Genomic DNA, 17,536 nt, shown 5'->3' on the forward strand with positions numbered 1-17,536 from the left:
AGAATAAAGCACTTATCTTAGTATAAAGCACTTATCTCGCCGGGTGCCTCCACTAATTTATGTTCTTCCATTTCACTCAGAAAATCTCATAAATCAATAATTCTAAACTTCATTAACTAATTCCAAAACTTATTTAAACAAAGGAAGATATTTTATTGAATATAACGTAATACAGTTCTCCGCCGACGTAGGGCGAGAAAAAAACTATTCAACTACCACGTTGTTATTCACAAACTCCCTCCTGTTCCGTTACAGTTCTTCGCTGTTGCCATACATAAAAAGAAATAAAAACCGCAGACGATAAACAGAAAAACTATTAAGCCGACCATTGCACGTAAAAGGAAGAAGCCGTAACATTTTTTAACTCTACAAATTTTATCCGGATAAACGGAGCTGGATAAACGAAGTTCTGCTGGGGGGGGGGGGGGGGGGGAACAGAATTGGTAATATTACTTAAAGTCAAATCTTCGGGGAATTTACTCCCCCCCCACTACGTTTCTCATTGTGACCATTAAACAGAAATGAATAATTTGAAATACTGTTGTTTTCCTGACAATGCAGATGAGAATGAAATAACATTGAAAAACCAAAAACCCCTCCCTTTATGAAATCCTAGACAGGTGCCTGCAACGGAATGACATTTTTCTATGCTGTAAAGGGACGCAGGTAGTTTCAATAAAGTTGCGTTTATCAAGATAAACATTTTTTGCTTTGCATTTCGTTAATAACTCGCAGTTCAAGAATGAACAAAAAAGAAAAAATACTACTTTTAACATTTTTTTAGATTGTTGGGAATGACACAGAAATGTCATTCCACCACAAAGCTAAAAAATACTGAAAATTATATATTAAAAAAAATGTTGTTTTAGTATATTGTCACCTTTGAATGATTAACAATGAGAAAAGCGGAAGAATATGCTTTAATGAGCAAAGCTTCATTATAAATGCTTGAACTTTTTTTTCAATCAAATATTCATTTCGACATGCATGGAAGTGCTCATCTACCATAACTGTTACTTAGCTCATTTATTGTAAGGCAAAAATTTCGTTGAATAGGAAACTCTTATTTCTCTAATAAAGGAATGTGGAGCTAAGTGAAATGGTGAAATATTTACTCTGCTTTTAGCGCCTTCTATCTGGTAACATTTTAACTATGTCGTTACACATGTAGTCTATTCCAGCCAGGAAAAAAATGCCACCGAAGATTAAAGCTTGTGATAATAAAGGCAATTTTTAAAAAATGACACTCATACTGTAATATTTTGTCGTAAGTCAAAAATTATTTTTGTTATCACAAAATGATAAAGTTCTTGTTTTTAACATTTTAACTATTAATTGAGATCTTCTAATAATCGGTTCAGTATTTATTTAATTAATATTAATCTTATTTGTAAATTAAATATTTTGTACAATTAGACAAGTACTTGCGGGGCAAAGTGGACGGGCCAAAGTTAAATAGTAGTTCATTTCGTTTACTTACTCAGTCATTCACTAAATCACATACGTATCCATTTATTTTTTGATACATTTACATTCCTTCATTTAGTAATTCACTTAAATATTTGACCTTTCATTCACTTATTTTCTTATCCATTCGCATATTAACTCAATATTTTTCTTCATATATTAATTAATTTATTTATTTACTTATTCGTTAATTATTTCATTATCTTTTCATTTGTTCATTCAACCTTTAATAAACTGATTCTTTTAATAAAATTATTTTTTTATAATCGGATTAAAAATATTTCATTGAAAAAATATTTTATTTTTCACTTTGCATCTTGAAAAAAAAAGTGAATATTTTCCACTTTTTTAGGCGCAAATTCACTGTTAAAAAAGTTTTATATTGTAAATGAAATGTTCTTTCTTTTTGTACTGTAGTTTTCAAATTAAATTTCAAATTTGTTCATTTTGAAAAAGCTTAAGACATCTTAACTATTTCACCTCGCCCGACATTCCCCTACTATCTAATTAGAATAAATATCGATAATGGTCCTATTCTAGTGAAATTTCATACTACCCAGCTAATTCAGATTGCCAAAAGCTATTTCATCTAATAAACTTGAATTCGATTTTAGTCATATCCCTTACCACAATGGATAAATATTTGAATAATTCAACTTTTGTATTTAGTAAACACCATGCAAAAGTACACGTGTTCTCCATCGCTCCAGTTTCTCAAGACCCTCGAATGAAAAAACATCACGTGTTGCTGCAGTTTTTTTGCTCAAGTTCGTAGATTGTCTAATTTTAGAATCCCTCCATCATAGCTCCACCGGGCGTATATTAAGCACTTCAAGGGCTCCCCGTCTACCGCGAGAAGTGCTTGGAGGGGCACTGAGGTTTATTTAAGGTCTTCGTTATGGTTGAGATGCTAGTGCTTGTTCGGAAATATTCCAAGTAATGTTTTGTTGTATGTTGTTGCTATGATGAACTAATTGCTCTTTGGGACTTGTTTATTAAGTTTTCTCATTGTGTGAAGCAACTGTCTCAATAGAAGGAAATACTGAAACATAAAATTCTAGTTGGGCAAAATCTCGAGTGCTGATGGCTGCTGTAGAAAGCTTGAAGATGAATCCAAGAATGAAATGGACAAATTGAGGCAGTGAGAAGCAAAGGGATGTAAGTGACAAAATTAAAAATTTGGTGATAATTGTTACAAATGGTAGGTGAACTCTCGTCTATCTTGGGGCAAGGGATAGTACTAATAGCCCTGGTAGGTACTGCTATGCAGCATGATTTAGAAAAAAAATCAATGAAAGCCTACCGAGTCCCACAACTTTAAACACGTTTCACTCAAAACTCGAAAATGTCCACTTACATCCCTTTGCTTCCCACTGCCTCAATTCTAAAAACTAAATGTTCACTACGCAAAAGTCAAATAGATATTGGCCCCATCAAAGTTTCTGAGGAGTTTAACTTCTCTCGATCCGGGGGAGGGGAAAGGGGGAAGAAACTCTAAAATAATTTACGTCATTGTAAATCAAGTGATTTCTATTCAGAAAGGATGAAATTTTTGAGAAGCCAGACATCACGAAGCGATGAAGAACCAGATTTCTTTGCAACTTCAGTACGTTATTTACTGGATTATTATTTTTTTTTTCGTTCAATGCGTTCTTAGAATTAGATGTCATAGCCAGTTTTCGAACCGCAAGAAAAAAAAATCGCAACATAATGATCTTTCAAATGCTTAAATATTCAAACTGCATAATTAAAAGAACACAATGTTTTTTAAAAATGTCACATCAATTTCAAGAAGCATATTGCCATGCCTAATTTACACACATGCTATCACATGTCATTATTAATCCCTTTAATTTTAAATTTTGGTAAAATTTTCCTTCATCCCACTTTTTTGGTTTCATTTTAATTTGAGGGGGGGGGGGGGAACAAAATGAAAGAAAAAAAAAAAAGAAGCGTTCATGATGCATAATTAGCCTGTGTATAACGACTAGCGCTTCTGCAAATTCTTCTATCACTCTATTCCTCATATTACTTTCTTAACGATGCCTCACGCGGGACAAAGTGAACAAAAGCTGTTGACGAAAAAAATAAATAATAATAATAATAAACAGCGTGACACGACGCAACTGAAAACTCAGGAGAATAGTTTCTGGTGATTATTCTGAGTAACTGCTTGTTGTGGTGCAATTGGTAGGTACCCGTTTTCTAAATTAATTTCTTGCAAGAAAGCTCGGGCTAAAAGATAGACAACAAGTAAGAAAAATGTTTAATTGAAAAAAAGGAAATTGTTTTGGCCTTCCTACAGATGGAGATAACGTTTTCCGACTTCCTTCTTAATCAATAATTAATAAATTTTCAAACTGACACATTGAATAATCCTTCATTTACCTTATTCCAAAGTTTATAAACAGAACAAGGTTTAAGAAACGCTCTTCCAATTGCAAGAATTTAAGAAATTTATTTGGTTCTTTAAATGTCTGTAAATTATATTTATTTACATTATATTCAAATGAATTCTGTTTTGACCTCCTTACGTCTTACGTCTTTGTTTACAGCTTAATTTGAGAAATTGAGGATTGGGGTTGGTGGGAAACTGGACAGTTTTATTGTATCCCTTGTGATAAAAACTAGTGATGTGCCGGATCGTTAAAAAAGTAGATCCGCGGATACGGATCCGGATCATTAATGTCAAGATATACGGATACGGATCTCAATTTTTTTTTAAATCCAATTTAACTATCCAAGTGTAAAATTTGTTACGGAAGGTATTCCCGTCAGAATAATGGCAGTTTCTTCAAAAAATGTCAACTGCGGCAAAAATATAATCAAGACTATGATTTACTCATTAAAGAATTCTCCGTTAAAATTGAGGGAGATTTGGAAGGAATGGGTCATCGCCGCATTAATGCTTGGATGGAATGTGAAAACTTATTTCTAGCTTACTCGGTAGATGTAGGATACAGGAGCAAGAGCATAAAGCTGCTACTGGACAGGCTAGAAATAATTTTTCCCATTTTATTTCAGCATAAATGTAGCGCTGACCCATTCCACCGAACTTCTTTGACCGACGAAATACAGAGCCGAGAACACCTTTACAATCAGTAAAAAGAGAATTTAGTCTCACATTGTTTAAAGGATGCGGAGAAAAACAAAAATGAAGAATAACAGAAACCCCAAATCAATAACAAAAACGAATATTGAATTTAAAAAAAAAAAAAAAAAAAAACATGTGCCATAGAGTCGACCTCATATTAAGATGAAATTCGCGGGTCAGAACACACATTTGTTAACAAATATGAACTGACAGCAGGTAAAAATTTTAAATCATTGAGCTTTTTCTCCTTATCTTCCGACTATGAAATCGCTACTAATCACGCGTATAAAGGCTTAGAATTGCATTTAAAATTTACTTAACGAGATTATAGCTCCTACTGTATATAAGTTGGAAGTTTCAAATAAATATCAAATGCAGAAAACTTCGTTCTTTCAATTTGGGCCAAGATTTTTAACGTAAGGGTAAATTTTTACTACCATAATTGTGACAAACGTTAAATCGGTTTTTAATTAATATCTCCGGTGATTAAAATTCTACAAAAACGATTCCAAGCTAAGAACACGTTCGATCAAGTCACCTTTTAAACGAAAAATGAACTATTAAAATCGGTTCATCTGTTTAGGAGCTACGATGCCACAAAAAGACACATTGATACACACTTTTAAAACTTATTTCCCCTTCCTTTTTGCAACGGGAGGGGGGGGGGGGAATACAAATTGGCTTCTGAAATGATACCTTATAATTTAAATAGGGAATAAAACCTAATTTAAGCGGAATTTAAGAGTTTTATTCAGATATTTAAAAATTTTTAGAATAGAAATGATCCGTTTAAGATCCGTCAAAAAAGTAACGGATACGGATACGGATGCAGATCTTAATTTTCCCTCGGATATCCGCGGATACGGAAACGGATATCTGGAACATCACTAATAAAAAACGACGCAAATATCCATGTTAATTCAACTTTACCCGGCTTGTAATGTGTTTCAATGATTTAAATATCTTTTTTTTTATTCTCTGTATCATTCGTATCATTATCACAATTATTAAAGTCTTAATTTTGGAGCCAGTTTTATAGATATGAATATATGACTCATTGTTTTTAAAATTTTTAATCAGGTAATTATTTACCGTGTTAAAAGCGCCTCTAATTACCCTCATATATCGCCTCGCTCTTTTATATGTTTTGAAATAAAATTTTCTTTAGCATATAATATATTACATACGTGAAATATTTCACCAACAACTTCACCAGCGGAAAATTTCATGCTGTGCGTTTTCTTTCTTTCTATATTTTTTCGAAAATTTACATTTATTATATTGATTTGCTTCAAATGTAAAATGTTTCATCACGTTATAGTTAAGTATGTAGATTGGCTGATTTGAAGTATCAATTACATGTTTTAAAAAAATTGAATACGCGGAAAACATTTGAAATCTTTGCTATTACTGTTGCTGGCATTAAAGTTAAAATACAGACGTGAGACCAAATTTTCCACGAAAGAAAACATTTGTTCAAAGCTAAAGAAGCTATAATAGCTATATCCGCCGTCTTATTTTTAAGATTTTATAATCTGGGAAATAATGTTATCGCTTTTCTTAGTTAAGCAACGTCGGGAGTCATTCCTTTAAACTCGTTTGAGATAACATTGAACAGAGGTCAAGGACAGCTTTCCATAGGTCAGGCGCTATGCGAATAAGATAATTGTCGTCCTTTTATGCAAATATTTCACCTTTTTATGTTCAAAATCTGTGTTGTTTATCCTTTATGGCTACATTATCGGTAGGAAAAACAATGAAAAGGAGCATCAAAATGTTGACCACGCGCTCTCTCTGGTAAGAAATTAAATTTTATTTCCTGAAAAAATAAGCTCTGAATGCGAAAAACACTACGGTTTATCGTATTAGTTCAAGACATTTATGTTTCCCCGCTATTTGTTTCATAAATAGATAAAACTGTTCATATCTAGTAATGGGCATCGGTAGAGGAATGCAAGGCCCCCCTTTAACAAAGTAAAATTGATTTGATATTTTCTTAAGTATTAATTAAAATTTTTAAAAATAATTATTAGTTTTAAGAAAGTGGAAATTTGTTTTAAGCAAATAACAAATCACAAAAATCTGGTGATCAGAGAAATAAATATAAATTAAATGAATTTAACAATGATGAAAATCCGTCTCAGAATTTGCTTCGATAAATAAATAACTGATTAATTAGTTAATAAAAAAATTTCTAAAAAATATTGAAAAATGAAGTATTAAATTAATAAAACAGTAAAATTAAAAAAAAAAGAAAGTATTTTTAGTGATTTTCATGTGGGTGCACCCCCTGCATATGATTCTGCCCGCGCGCTTGTGTATAGTTAAATGCTGCTATTCCCCCCCCCCCCTGCATTTGGGTATGTTGGGGAAACTTGTATCAGGGGCAGTATACCCACTCTTAGATCCCTTCTTTATTAATTAAATTTTTTGCTATATGTTTTATGCCACGTTTGGATGAGTGTCAGCACAAAAGGATGCTAGCTTAGGAGCCATTTTGAAATTTCGGAAGAGCTTTTATAAGTTTCCAAGTGAAAACGTTTTACTATTATCTGAAGTGAATTTAACGACTTATCTTTTTTAATGTTGTTTTAGAAACAAAGCTGGTTCTTTTTCATTGTAATCTAGTCCATAATTTTGTTTTCAACGATTAGTTAAGTGAGACAGCAAAAATAAATCCCTTTTCATGTAGGTTTTCCAGCAGAAGACGTTTTATGCGAAAAATCCTAGTCCAGGGGCAATGGTACCGGGCTTTGAAAATCAGTTAGACTGATATTCAAACTCGGAGTTTAAAATGGGACCAAGAGAGAAGGGGGGGGGGGGAGTGATTTAATCATGAAAAACATGTTGTAAATCTTTTTGTTAGTGAAATTTTTTTCGTGGAAACTATTAAACTATTTTTGATATTGCTACATTTTCTACAATAATGATTCAGGACAAAAATAAAACTTCTTTAGTAGTGAAACTAGAGCCATTCTGGGACATTTCGACTCCTTAAGGAAAAATTACAAATAACTAGTTCATATTTGAGGACCGAATAAATTTTGTTAGTATCGCATTGTGAAGATTTGGTTTTGCTTGAAAACAACATAAATCATGTAAATACAATAAAAAACATAAAAGTACTTCTCCCTTAACTACGGGAGATCTTGACAGGTACGGGGTGAATTACAGAGCGATGGATTTTGTACGGAATAAGAACAACGGACTAAAACAGGAACTGAAGATAAACTGATTAAACACTCTTTGTTAACTCATTAGAAAGTCGCCCGTCATGGTATGACGGATGAAAATTGCTTCTACCCTTCTACATTTGAACGAAGCAATTGCTTGTTTGGTGATATTTTGATACTTGAAATTTTAACCCTAACTCTAGTGGATTAACCCTAAACTCCAGTGGATAGCGTTCATTTTCAACCACTTTTTTGATTTTTCATTCTCCTGAAATGACAGTTTTACCAGTAAAATATTTAAGTTACCGTATCGAGTTTATCCTTGTCACAATAAAGCCTTTCCCTGCAAGTTAAAAATTACCAAAACATATTATAAAATTATCATGCCATGGCGCGAGTTTCATTGTTGAAACTCGCGGGTTACTTGATGATTGGCTATTACAGTTGACTCTCCGTTTAACGGCGTTGTATATGACGACTTTCTGAATTTAGAGACAACGTTTCACGGTCCCGGATCCTCTAATGTAGTTTTAGAAAAACTCTGATTAACGACGCATGCTACTTAAGGACGATTTTTTGTGGTCCCTTGAAAGTCGTTAAACAGATAGCCAAATATATTTATATGAGGATTCCCCTTTTAACTATGAGCATGTGTTGCATGTGTGCAAACTGAGTTTGATTGCTATTCTCTACTCACACCTCATTGGAACTACCTATTAGAGTCTCCAACGCATTTCACCCACTCTGACCAGGTACTGCCCACAATAATTTTGTCTGCTTTTGAACTTCGACTCGAAGGATTTTTTTAATCATTCGAAATCCCCCAGGGTTTGAGATGTCCCCGAAATGATGTTGCATTTTAATCTGCGAAAGTGCAAGAAAAATATTATAGTAATATAACAAGGTAGTTTGATCTTTGAATAATGACAAGAATCCTCTCGTCTAGGGAAAACAACCCAAAATTTTGCCATTGTTGAATTTAGGATAGATAATTCCCATTCAGTTTAATGGTCGTTATGAAAATAATAGTAGGGAATGTGAGGCAAAGTGAAATGGTTAAGGTAACTTACTTTTTTCAAAATGAACGAGCTGGAAATTTGTTCTGAAAACTACGGTACATAAAGAAAGGACAATGTATTTTATAATAAGACTTGCAATGAAACATTATTATTTTTTATTTTTTGCAGTAATTTTGTATTTCTAAAAAAAGGGTGGAAATTTTTCACTTCTTTTTTTCATGGGGCAAAGTGAAAAATAAAATATTTTTTATAATGAAATATTTTCTATTCGATTATTTAAAATATTTTTGATCAGATAAATGAGTAAACAAAAGAGTTAATGAATTAATAAAAAGGAAATGAAACAATAAACGAATAAATAAAGAAAGAAATGAGTTAATATTGAGAAAAGATAAATGAGTAAATAAAATAGTGAATGAATAAGAATATAAGTGAAAGAATGAATAAATAAGGGAATTAATAAATTGAGATATGCAAATAAAATTATTTATAAATGAGTATGTAAGTGATTTGATGAAAGATTTAATTTGTAAATGAAATGAACTGTTTCACTTTGCCCCGCATGCACTTGACTAACAGTACAAAGCGTTCAAAATACAAATAAGCTTAATGTTAAACAAATCAATACTGCACTGAATATTAGTACGTCTCACTTAATATTTAAAATGTTAATATAGCAAGCACTTTATCATTAATAATAACAAAAATAATTTTTGACTTCATATAAATGACTTCTCATATAAATCATAACCAATATTCGAGTAACCCGCGAGTTTCTGCAATGAAACTCGCGCCACGGCATGATAATTTGATAATATGTTTTGATAATGTTTAACATGCAGGGAAAGGCTTTATTGTGACAAGGATGACCTCGATACGGTAATTTAACTGTTTTACTGGTAAGACAGTCATTTCAGGGGAATGGAGAATTAAAAAAAAGAGGTTGGAAATGAACGCTATCCACTGGAGTTTAGGGTTAATCCCCTGGAAATAGGGTTAAAATTTCAAATATCAAAATATCACCAAACATGCAATTGCTTCGTTCAATGTAGAGGAGTAAAAGCAATTTTCACCCATCATACCTTGCGAGCGACTTTCAAGTTAGACCATGATTATCAATTTTTGAAAATCGCTTGTTTTATCATTCTTTGATTTTCAGTAGTAATTTTTTCTTGTCTGGAATAGACCATATGTGTTACTACATAGTTAAAATATTACTAGACAGGTGGCGCTAAGAGCATAATAAATAGTTCACCATTTCACTTTGCCCTACATTCCCCTACTTCTGTTTCTTGCATTCTCTTGTTTCTTCAATAGCCTACCAAAAAATTAATGATGTTAAATTTTATCTTTCTCAATTATGGTGTGTGGCAAGTGTTTTTGTTCTTTTGTTAGACAACCCATAAATTACCTTCTGCGGAATTTAAATAGACCCTGATAACGGTTCCAACTTTACTGCTTTAAAAAAAAAAGTTTGACATTGTCAAATTTGACACAAACCATTCGTCTGTTATTTTTGGAAATGACCAGTACTGTGGTACTCAAGCATTAACAAAAACATTAAAAATAGAATATAATTCCGAAATGTTCTTACTAATGATCTCCACAAGAAAAAAAAGACAGATTGAATGCAGTTTTTTGAATTATTCGTGAAATCTACAAATAATAGTTGGTTGTATTGGAGGGAAAACTGAGTCTCTAGTGACTTTTTTTTGTAGCATACGACAATTATTTAAATTCAGTTGGTAGTATTGTTTTTTTTTTTTTTTTTAAATTTTGTTGACACATTGGATCTTTTGAAACCATAAAATGATTTTGGAAAAAAGTGAAAATTGAAGCAGGTTATACAGTGCTGTGGTTTTGAAGAGAAAACGTAGACTTGACTCTTGACTCCTGGAATTTTAGTTAATTCAACTCCGACTCCGCAGTCCTAGAAGAGCTGTGGAATCAGAGAGAAAATATTCGACTCCGACACCGGCTCTCTGAACTTAAAAGTCATCGACTCCTGACTCCGACTCCGACACGAGGCTGCACGACTCCGCAGTCCTGGACATACAGCAGCTAATCATTCTTCTCTTCCTGGATCCAACCACAGAAATAAGAGCACGAAGAAGAAAAAATTATCTCCTCAAATGGTGACTTCCGCAGGAAGTGAAACATCACTACATCACTTCCCCCGATTCTCTGGCTGGCAAAACAGTCTAGTTCTTCCGATTGCCAGCACACCGATTTTGCACATCGCATAGACTCTTCCTTTGAAAAAGGATGAGGACGTTGCTCGCTGGAAGAAAAGTGAAACGCGAAGATATCTGAAAAATCAGGGCCACGCCGGCCCGGCCAGACTCCGAGAAAGTTGGAAGATTTCTTTTTTCCCTCCATCATCTTTATCGCTGTGTCGGATTTGCCGAATGTGAGGGACTCCTGGCACTCAGATCAGAAACCGTGAGGGAGGAAAGACAGACTTGAGCACGCAGTTATTTCTTAAGAAGAAGATAGTGTTTTTGCATCAGTTCGGTTTTATACTCTTCCAATTTGGTCTTGAATGCCATTTCAACATGGGGTGTGTGTCGTCGGTCTTCCAGTATGGATCGTACCTCGTGGATGAGAGTAAAGTAGGTCTGTCTATTTTTACTCTTTCGCTGCGATGTTTAGCACTTATATAATGACACAGTTTTTGAAAATTTGGTCACGAAAGGTGAAACTTGAGCTTTTAGTACATTTTTCAGGACATTGAAATAGAAAACATGGCTCATATTGTTATTAGTAACAATTTCGGTTGTTTCATGCTGTGGTTATACTTAAATTGTAAGATATTTACCTTTGCCTCATCACATTTTTACCTCCATTATTTTATGAGAGACTGTAGATTTGTCTTTTTCTTTCCCTTCGTTGCGATGTTAAACACTTATATGATGTCTCGGAGCTTTATCCGAATTATATTGGGTCACGAATTTCAATCGTAGCTTTATGCCATTTATGTAGAAGCGTCGAAATAGAGAACCTTCTCATTTTGTTATTATTTAAACACATTTTTGGTTGTTTCATTCTAAGGTTTGCTGAAAATGTGAGAATTACCTGTTTGATGTAGTATTTGCTTTTAGTATTTTCACAAGAATACAATAGATTTGTTTATTTTTACTCTGCCGTTGCGACTTTTAAATCTGTTATAACGTCTAACAGTTTTTCCAAATTGTTTCTGGTCACAAAAATTGAAACTGGAGCTTTAAGTTGCAGCTCAACATTAAATCAGAGACTCTGGTTCACATTCTTATTATTTAGAAAGAATTTTGGTTTTTCACGTGCTGTTTTAATTAAGATGTTGCATGTTTATCTTTATTATTTTGGTTAGATTAAACTAGGCTTGTCAGTTTTTACTCTTTCATTGCGACGTTAAGATCTTTGTATAATGTCTAACAGTTTTTTCCAAGCTGTACCTGGTCATAAAATTTGGAACTAACTTTGAGTAACACTTCTTCTATGCTCTGGAACATAAAATTTGATAACCTGGCTCATAATATTATTTAATCACAAACATACCATAGAGGGTAAAATTCTGTCTCCATGAAATTTAGAGTCTTCGACTCCTACTCCTTTACCCCAAAATCAGCCCAACGCCGACTCCGGATCTTGGAATTTTAAGCCTTCGACTTCTGAATCCGACTGAGCAGCCGTGCAAAAAATACTTCTCTCACAGGGAATACGTAGCTAAAAAATATTTTTTGTGTTTTAAATGAAACACTAAATTTAGTTATTAAGTGTATCAATACTATTAGATCAAGTGCCAAATTTAACGCCTTTCATTTCGTGTTAAGAAAAAAAAACTGTAGTGTAAGTATTACATTTAGGTAAATATAATTTTTTTTCCCTTTTTTTTTCATGTTTCTTCGAGAAAAAATTCAAAAAATTAAAGTTTTTAACAATTTTTGGAAAATGAAGAATTGATTGAAATTTTATTAAACTACTATCTCTAAAGTTTACTTAATGAGATGCATCATTTATGTCTTCTTTCGAGCAAAAGTTTACGAGATTTATACTGCACACTGAAGTTGGTTCTCGAAAGGTATCTGCTTGAAATGAAATATGACTTATAGAACAAACTGCAGTGATTTTTTACGCGACGAACTTTAATTAAAAAATTGGCTAACTGTTGATGGTAGGGCTTTTGTTTGTTATTGAGTCAATATCTTTGAAAAACTAATTGCATTGAATAAAAAACTTCAAGGAGAAAAAAAAAACGATGCAAAAGCGAAAGTATTGTATTTGAATTCAGTACTTTTGTTGAGTTGTAGCAGACAAAGGTCTGCAAAAAATTTTTGAAAACTTTCATTTACTCTAAAAACATGAAGTTACTGGTGCCGCTATACTTGTTGCTGTCAATCATCTGAACGTTTTACTTTCTGATTTCAAGGAGTTGTTTTTACCTTTCCGTCTTAATGTTTATCTGAACGCAGATACAGTGCCATAAAAGATTTTCTGTTGAAAAGTGAAAACATGTAAAAATAAAGAAGGAAAAAAAAATTAGATTTCATGTAATTAAACGTTGAGACATGAGATTTAAGTTAACTGAATTGAAACCTGGTATAAAATACCTTTGCAGCGCAATGGTCTTACTAAATCTAAGTAAATAATTTCTAACAAATAAATTTATTAAATTTTTCATTCCACCTATTTTGCACTTGAATTATTCTCAATTATTTGTTTTAAAAATTTACTTATTGCATTTTCTCAATGTTTTGCGAGTGTTTTTTTTTTTTTTCCTCATCATTCAAGTCTCTTAAGAACATTTCAATTTTATAATATTAAAAATCGTGTATTTAATAAATGGGGAACATAAGTATTTTAGAAAACTTCAAGTGAGGCATAGTAGCGAAAAAGGGGGAGGGGTGGATGGGTAACACTGATCTAAGCCTTTGTTTAAACTTTTCTTAGTTATTGAAACCTTTCCACATAGTATTACGCTTCAAACCTATTAGTTCGAGTAGTTGCCATGAAAATATCATTTTAGTTTTTCAATGCTTTTGATCTTTTGTTTTTGAATTTAGTTTTTAATATGACGTTTCTCAACTGTTTTGACTTGCGCAAACGGTAAAAATTGGGATACATTTCGTCGACAGTTTTTTTTCCTTCTGTTTTTGGAAAATAACTTTTCTAGACATTAAAAAAAAAAAAAAGCTAATTAGGCCAACAACGACATTTTTCACAATCGTTTGTGAAACAATATTTAAATATAAGGTCAAGCAGTCACTGTACTTATTATCTATGAGTAAATAAAAGTTGGAAAAAATCATAAAACATTTTTTAAAAAAAATTATAAAACCATGTTCTGTTTAAAAAAGGAAGGGAAAAACAAAATATAACAAGTGCGAATGAGGGCACCCTCCAGTGTTGCCGAACTTTAATAACAATTTATGGGAATTTAATTTATGGGAATTATCTTAAAAGGATGGCATAAACTTTTAAAACATATGATTCTTATTTTACCATCAGATAGGATTTATTCTCCAGAAAAGGAATAATTAAAATTCTATTTTGAGCCACTTGTGGACCGAAGGTTAATAATCGATATTAATCTGCTCAATTAAACTTAAATGACAGCTAAATTAACAAACGAATTCGATATTTTGACTTTCTGAAATAGTAGTGACTTCTTTAAAAACTTTGGAATGATCCACAAAGAAAAATAAATAACTGAAGAAAATAAAAATGAAACTAAGAAAATAAAAAATTTGTTCTGATTTAATTGTCTACTAGCTGTATTGCCCGGCTTGGCACGGTCTTCCGCGAAAATAAAAGCTATGTGAAGTGACTCATGTTCAACAATCAGGCTTCAATTAGAGAAAAAAAAATACTGTAAAATTTCCTGTCAAAACTTAAAGAAAAAAACGGCGAATCAAAAATTCCCGAGTAAATTAAACGCAACCCTCCATAAATACCACTATAATCGTTTAATAATAAAAAAAGAAGAAGAAGAAGATGAATTGTCAAACAATAATCAAAAGGGGAAATTTTTACCTCAAAACAAAAACAAAATTTTGTTTATTTCACAGTCGAGAAAAAAAGAAGTGGCAACCTTCTGAATGCTAATGTAAAATGAAAGCGCGCCAAGTTTTCCGATATGAAAATAGAGTTGCATTAAGCTTAATAATGCTTTTACATTTTTTCTGGTGATATATGTATATATATATATATATATATATATATATATATATAATGCTTTAATTTTAAGAAAATTCTATGAAGTGCCACTGAAATGTTTAGTGTAAACGATATTTATTTCTCTATTAAACGTAATAGTTTCTTTAGATTATCAAAGACTTTTTTGCTTGTAAATATAAAAGCGAATTCATGATGCGAAACCCTTTCCGACTCATTTCTTTTCTAAAGAAAGAGGTACGTTTTTTTTCTCTCCTAAGCAGCTGCGTCACGGAAAGCAATTGCATTCGAATTGCTGGTCAAGTTTCATGAAAAGCTCATTTAAAATTATTTCGAATATGTTTTCCTTTAAAAGCGTGATTAATATTTATGATTTTTTTTGTTGCTTTTACACGAGATGTTAATCCCTCCTCAAAGCCTTCGTTTTTACTTTACGTACTTACTTTGCTACTCAGCTCCCTTTCTGCCTCACCATAGAACGATTTTAAAAAATACAGCAGTTACTTCTCTTGTAATACAGTGGACGCCGGTTAATTGAATCAGTGGTTTGTTGAATCAACCGCTTTAATGAATCATATTGTCAAAAACAGAACAAAATCTAGCTTTATTGAATCAGCTGCTTTGTGGAATCTAAACTGTTTAGAACAAACGTGATTCATATGAGCGGCGGCCACTAATTGCAAAAAAAAAAAAAAAAAAGAATAAAATAAAAATAAATAAATAAATTCAGAAATTAAAAAATAATAATAAAATTAAATAATAATAATAATAATAATAACACTAATAACAACAATAACTAAATAAGACACTGTTTTTTTTTTTTCTCCTGAAGAATAAAACTGATCGCTATCAAAGATCACGGTGAGAAGATTGCCCAAAGTGGATCATTTAGAATTTCTTACACTTTTTAAAAATTATTTTTCAATTTACAAAACAAATATTACAAGCATCGTTATATCTAAAAGAAAATATAACAATGTCAAATCTTCAAATATGCAGAGAAATGCAGACACTAGTTTCCTGTTTGGAAGGAACTCTTTTTCAATGCAAAAGTTTTGAGCTAAGATTTTTTTCAAAAAGTAAATAGTTTACGAGTTATAATTTTATGAAATAAATGTTACACATTGTTAGAAAAAGAAGTTCATTGACCTTTTTTTGCTCGAAGACTAGAAAGTTCAACAAAATTACTGAGTTTGACCCTGAATTGAAAATTGTTGGTATACAATGGGTGCAAAATTGCTGCTAAGAAGGCTTAGCTAAATTACAGGAAAGTGTATTTTAGCTAAAACTACAGGGACGTGTTCTTTAGCTAAAACTACAGGAAATCATTGTTGGCCTCTGGCTGGTAGGAGTACATTCAGATATCTTTATGTGGAACCGTATCAACATTCTCCTCGTAGCTCATGGAGGATCTACTTAACATTGAACTGTTCCCCATGATTGCATACACTTCTAAGTACATGCAATATAATTACAGTGCTGTAGACTTTGCATATATTACATCGTTCTACGTTTTCTTAAATACTACTCTTTTTACCTTTCTTCTATTTTTTTTTCGAGACAATAAGGTAAAAATTTTATTTGTCTTGACAAAATATGATAAGGAATAATCCTACAACTATATTTTATCGAAACAATATCATCATTTTAGAAACACTCATTCGAAAAAAATTAATTGTACTCTTTTCCACTGTTTCGCTTGTGATGTAGTTTTTATTATTATTATTATTTTTTAAGCAATCACGATTGCTTATTGTTCTCATTTGATTGTTTTTGATGTTACGCTGATTTTATCTTCCCGCCAGCACCCTCAGCAGCATCACCGTCGACCGGCCGCCTCACGATACTGCTCCTCTTGCGAAAACTCTCTCCAGGTTGCGTCCATATCCTATACACACACGCATATACACACTCCTACAAACTCAAACACCTACACATACACACACTCATGCCAGCACGCAGACACAAACACACATGCCTACACACACACACACACACGAACGCCCACACACACACACACACGAACGCCCACACACACGAACGCCCACACACACACACACACGAACGCCCACACACACACACAGATGAAAGCCTACACGCACAGCAAGCACTGCATACACAACACGCAGACACATGCATACATACACTCACACACATGCGCCTACACAAACACACACGCGCATACATACACACATACGTTCGTGATTGCGAAAAACATAATTTGAATTCAAGATGCCAAAAATTCAAATTAATATATATATATATTTTTGCCTTTGTATATTTAGTGATAGCTAAGTATCATGTTTTTAAGTTGTTTTCTGTAGGAGAATGTAGGGCAAAGTGAAATAGTTGAGATAACTTACTTCTTACAAAATGAACATATCGAAAATTTGTTCTAAAAATTACGATACATAAAGAACTGACAAGATATTTTACATTAAAGCTTGCACTGAAACATTATTTTTTTTTAATTTTTGGCAGTAAATTTGTACTTTCAAATCAAGGTGGAATTATTTCACTTTCTTTTTCATATGGAAAAGTGAAAAATGAAATTTTTTGTGATGACATATTTTCTATTCGATTTGTAAGATATTTTTGATCAAATTAATAATGAGCATATAAAATTTTGA

The 17,536-nt window shown here is 32.3% G+C and overlaps 1 protein-coding gene across 6 annotated transcripts in view; it reads left to right on the forward strand.

Moving 5' to 3' along the window:
• LOC129231220 (myosin-7B-like) overlaps nucleotides 1-17,536 on the forward strand; it is a 121,458-nt gene that overhangs the window by 42,346 nt on the left and 61,576 nt on the right. The window contains exon 1 of one of the 6 annotated variants that reach the window (XM_054865484.1): nucleotides 10,906-11,369. The exons of 2 other annotated variants lie outside the window; for them this stretch is intronic. In XM_054865484.1, the coding sequence (XP_054721459.1) occupies nucleotides 11,309-11,369 (61 nt within the window). In that variant the 5' untranslated portion in view covers nucleotides 10,906-11,308. Of the gene's footprint in view, nucleotides 1-10,905; nucleotides 11,370-17,536 lie in introns of those variants that run through there. 3 more of the 6 variants (XM_054865500.1, XM_054865509.1, XM_054865518.1) reach the window with 3 other exon arrangements.

This window comes from Uloborus diversus, chromosome 1 (assembly GCF_026930045.1).
Source record: "Uloborus diversus isolate 005 chromosome 1, Udiv.v.3.1, whole genome shotgun sequence".
NCBI lineage: Eukaryota > Metazoa > Arthropoda > Arachnida > Araneae > Uloboridae > Uloborus > Uloborus diversus.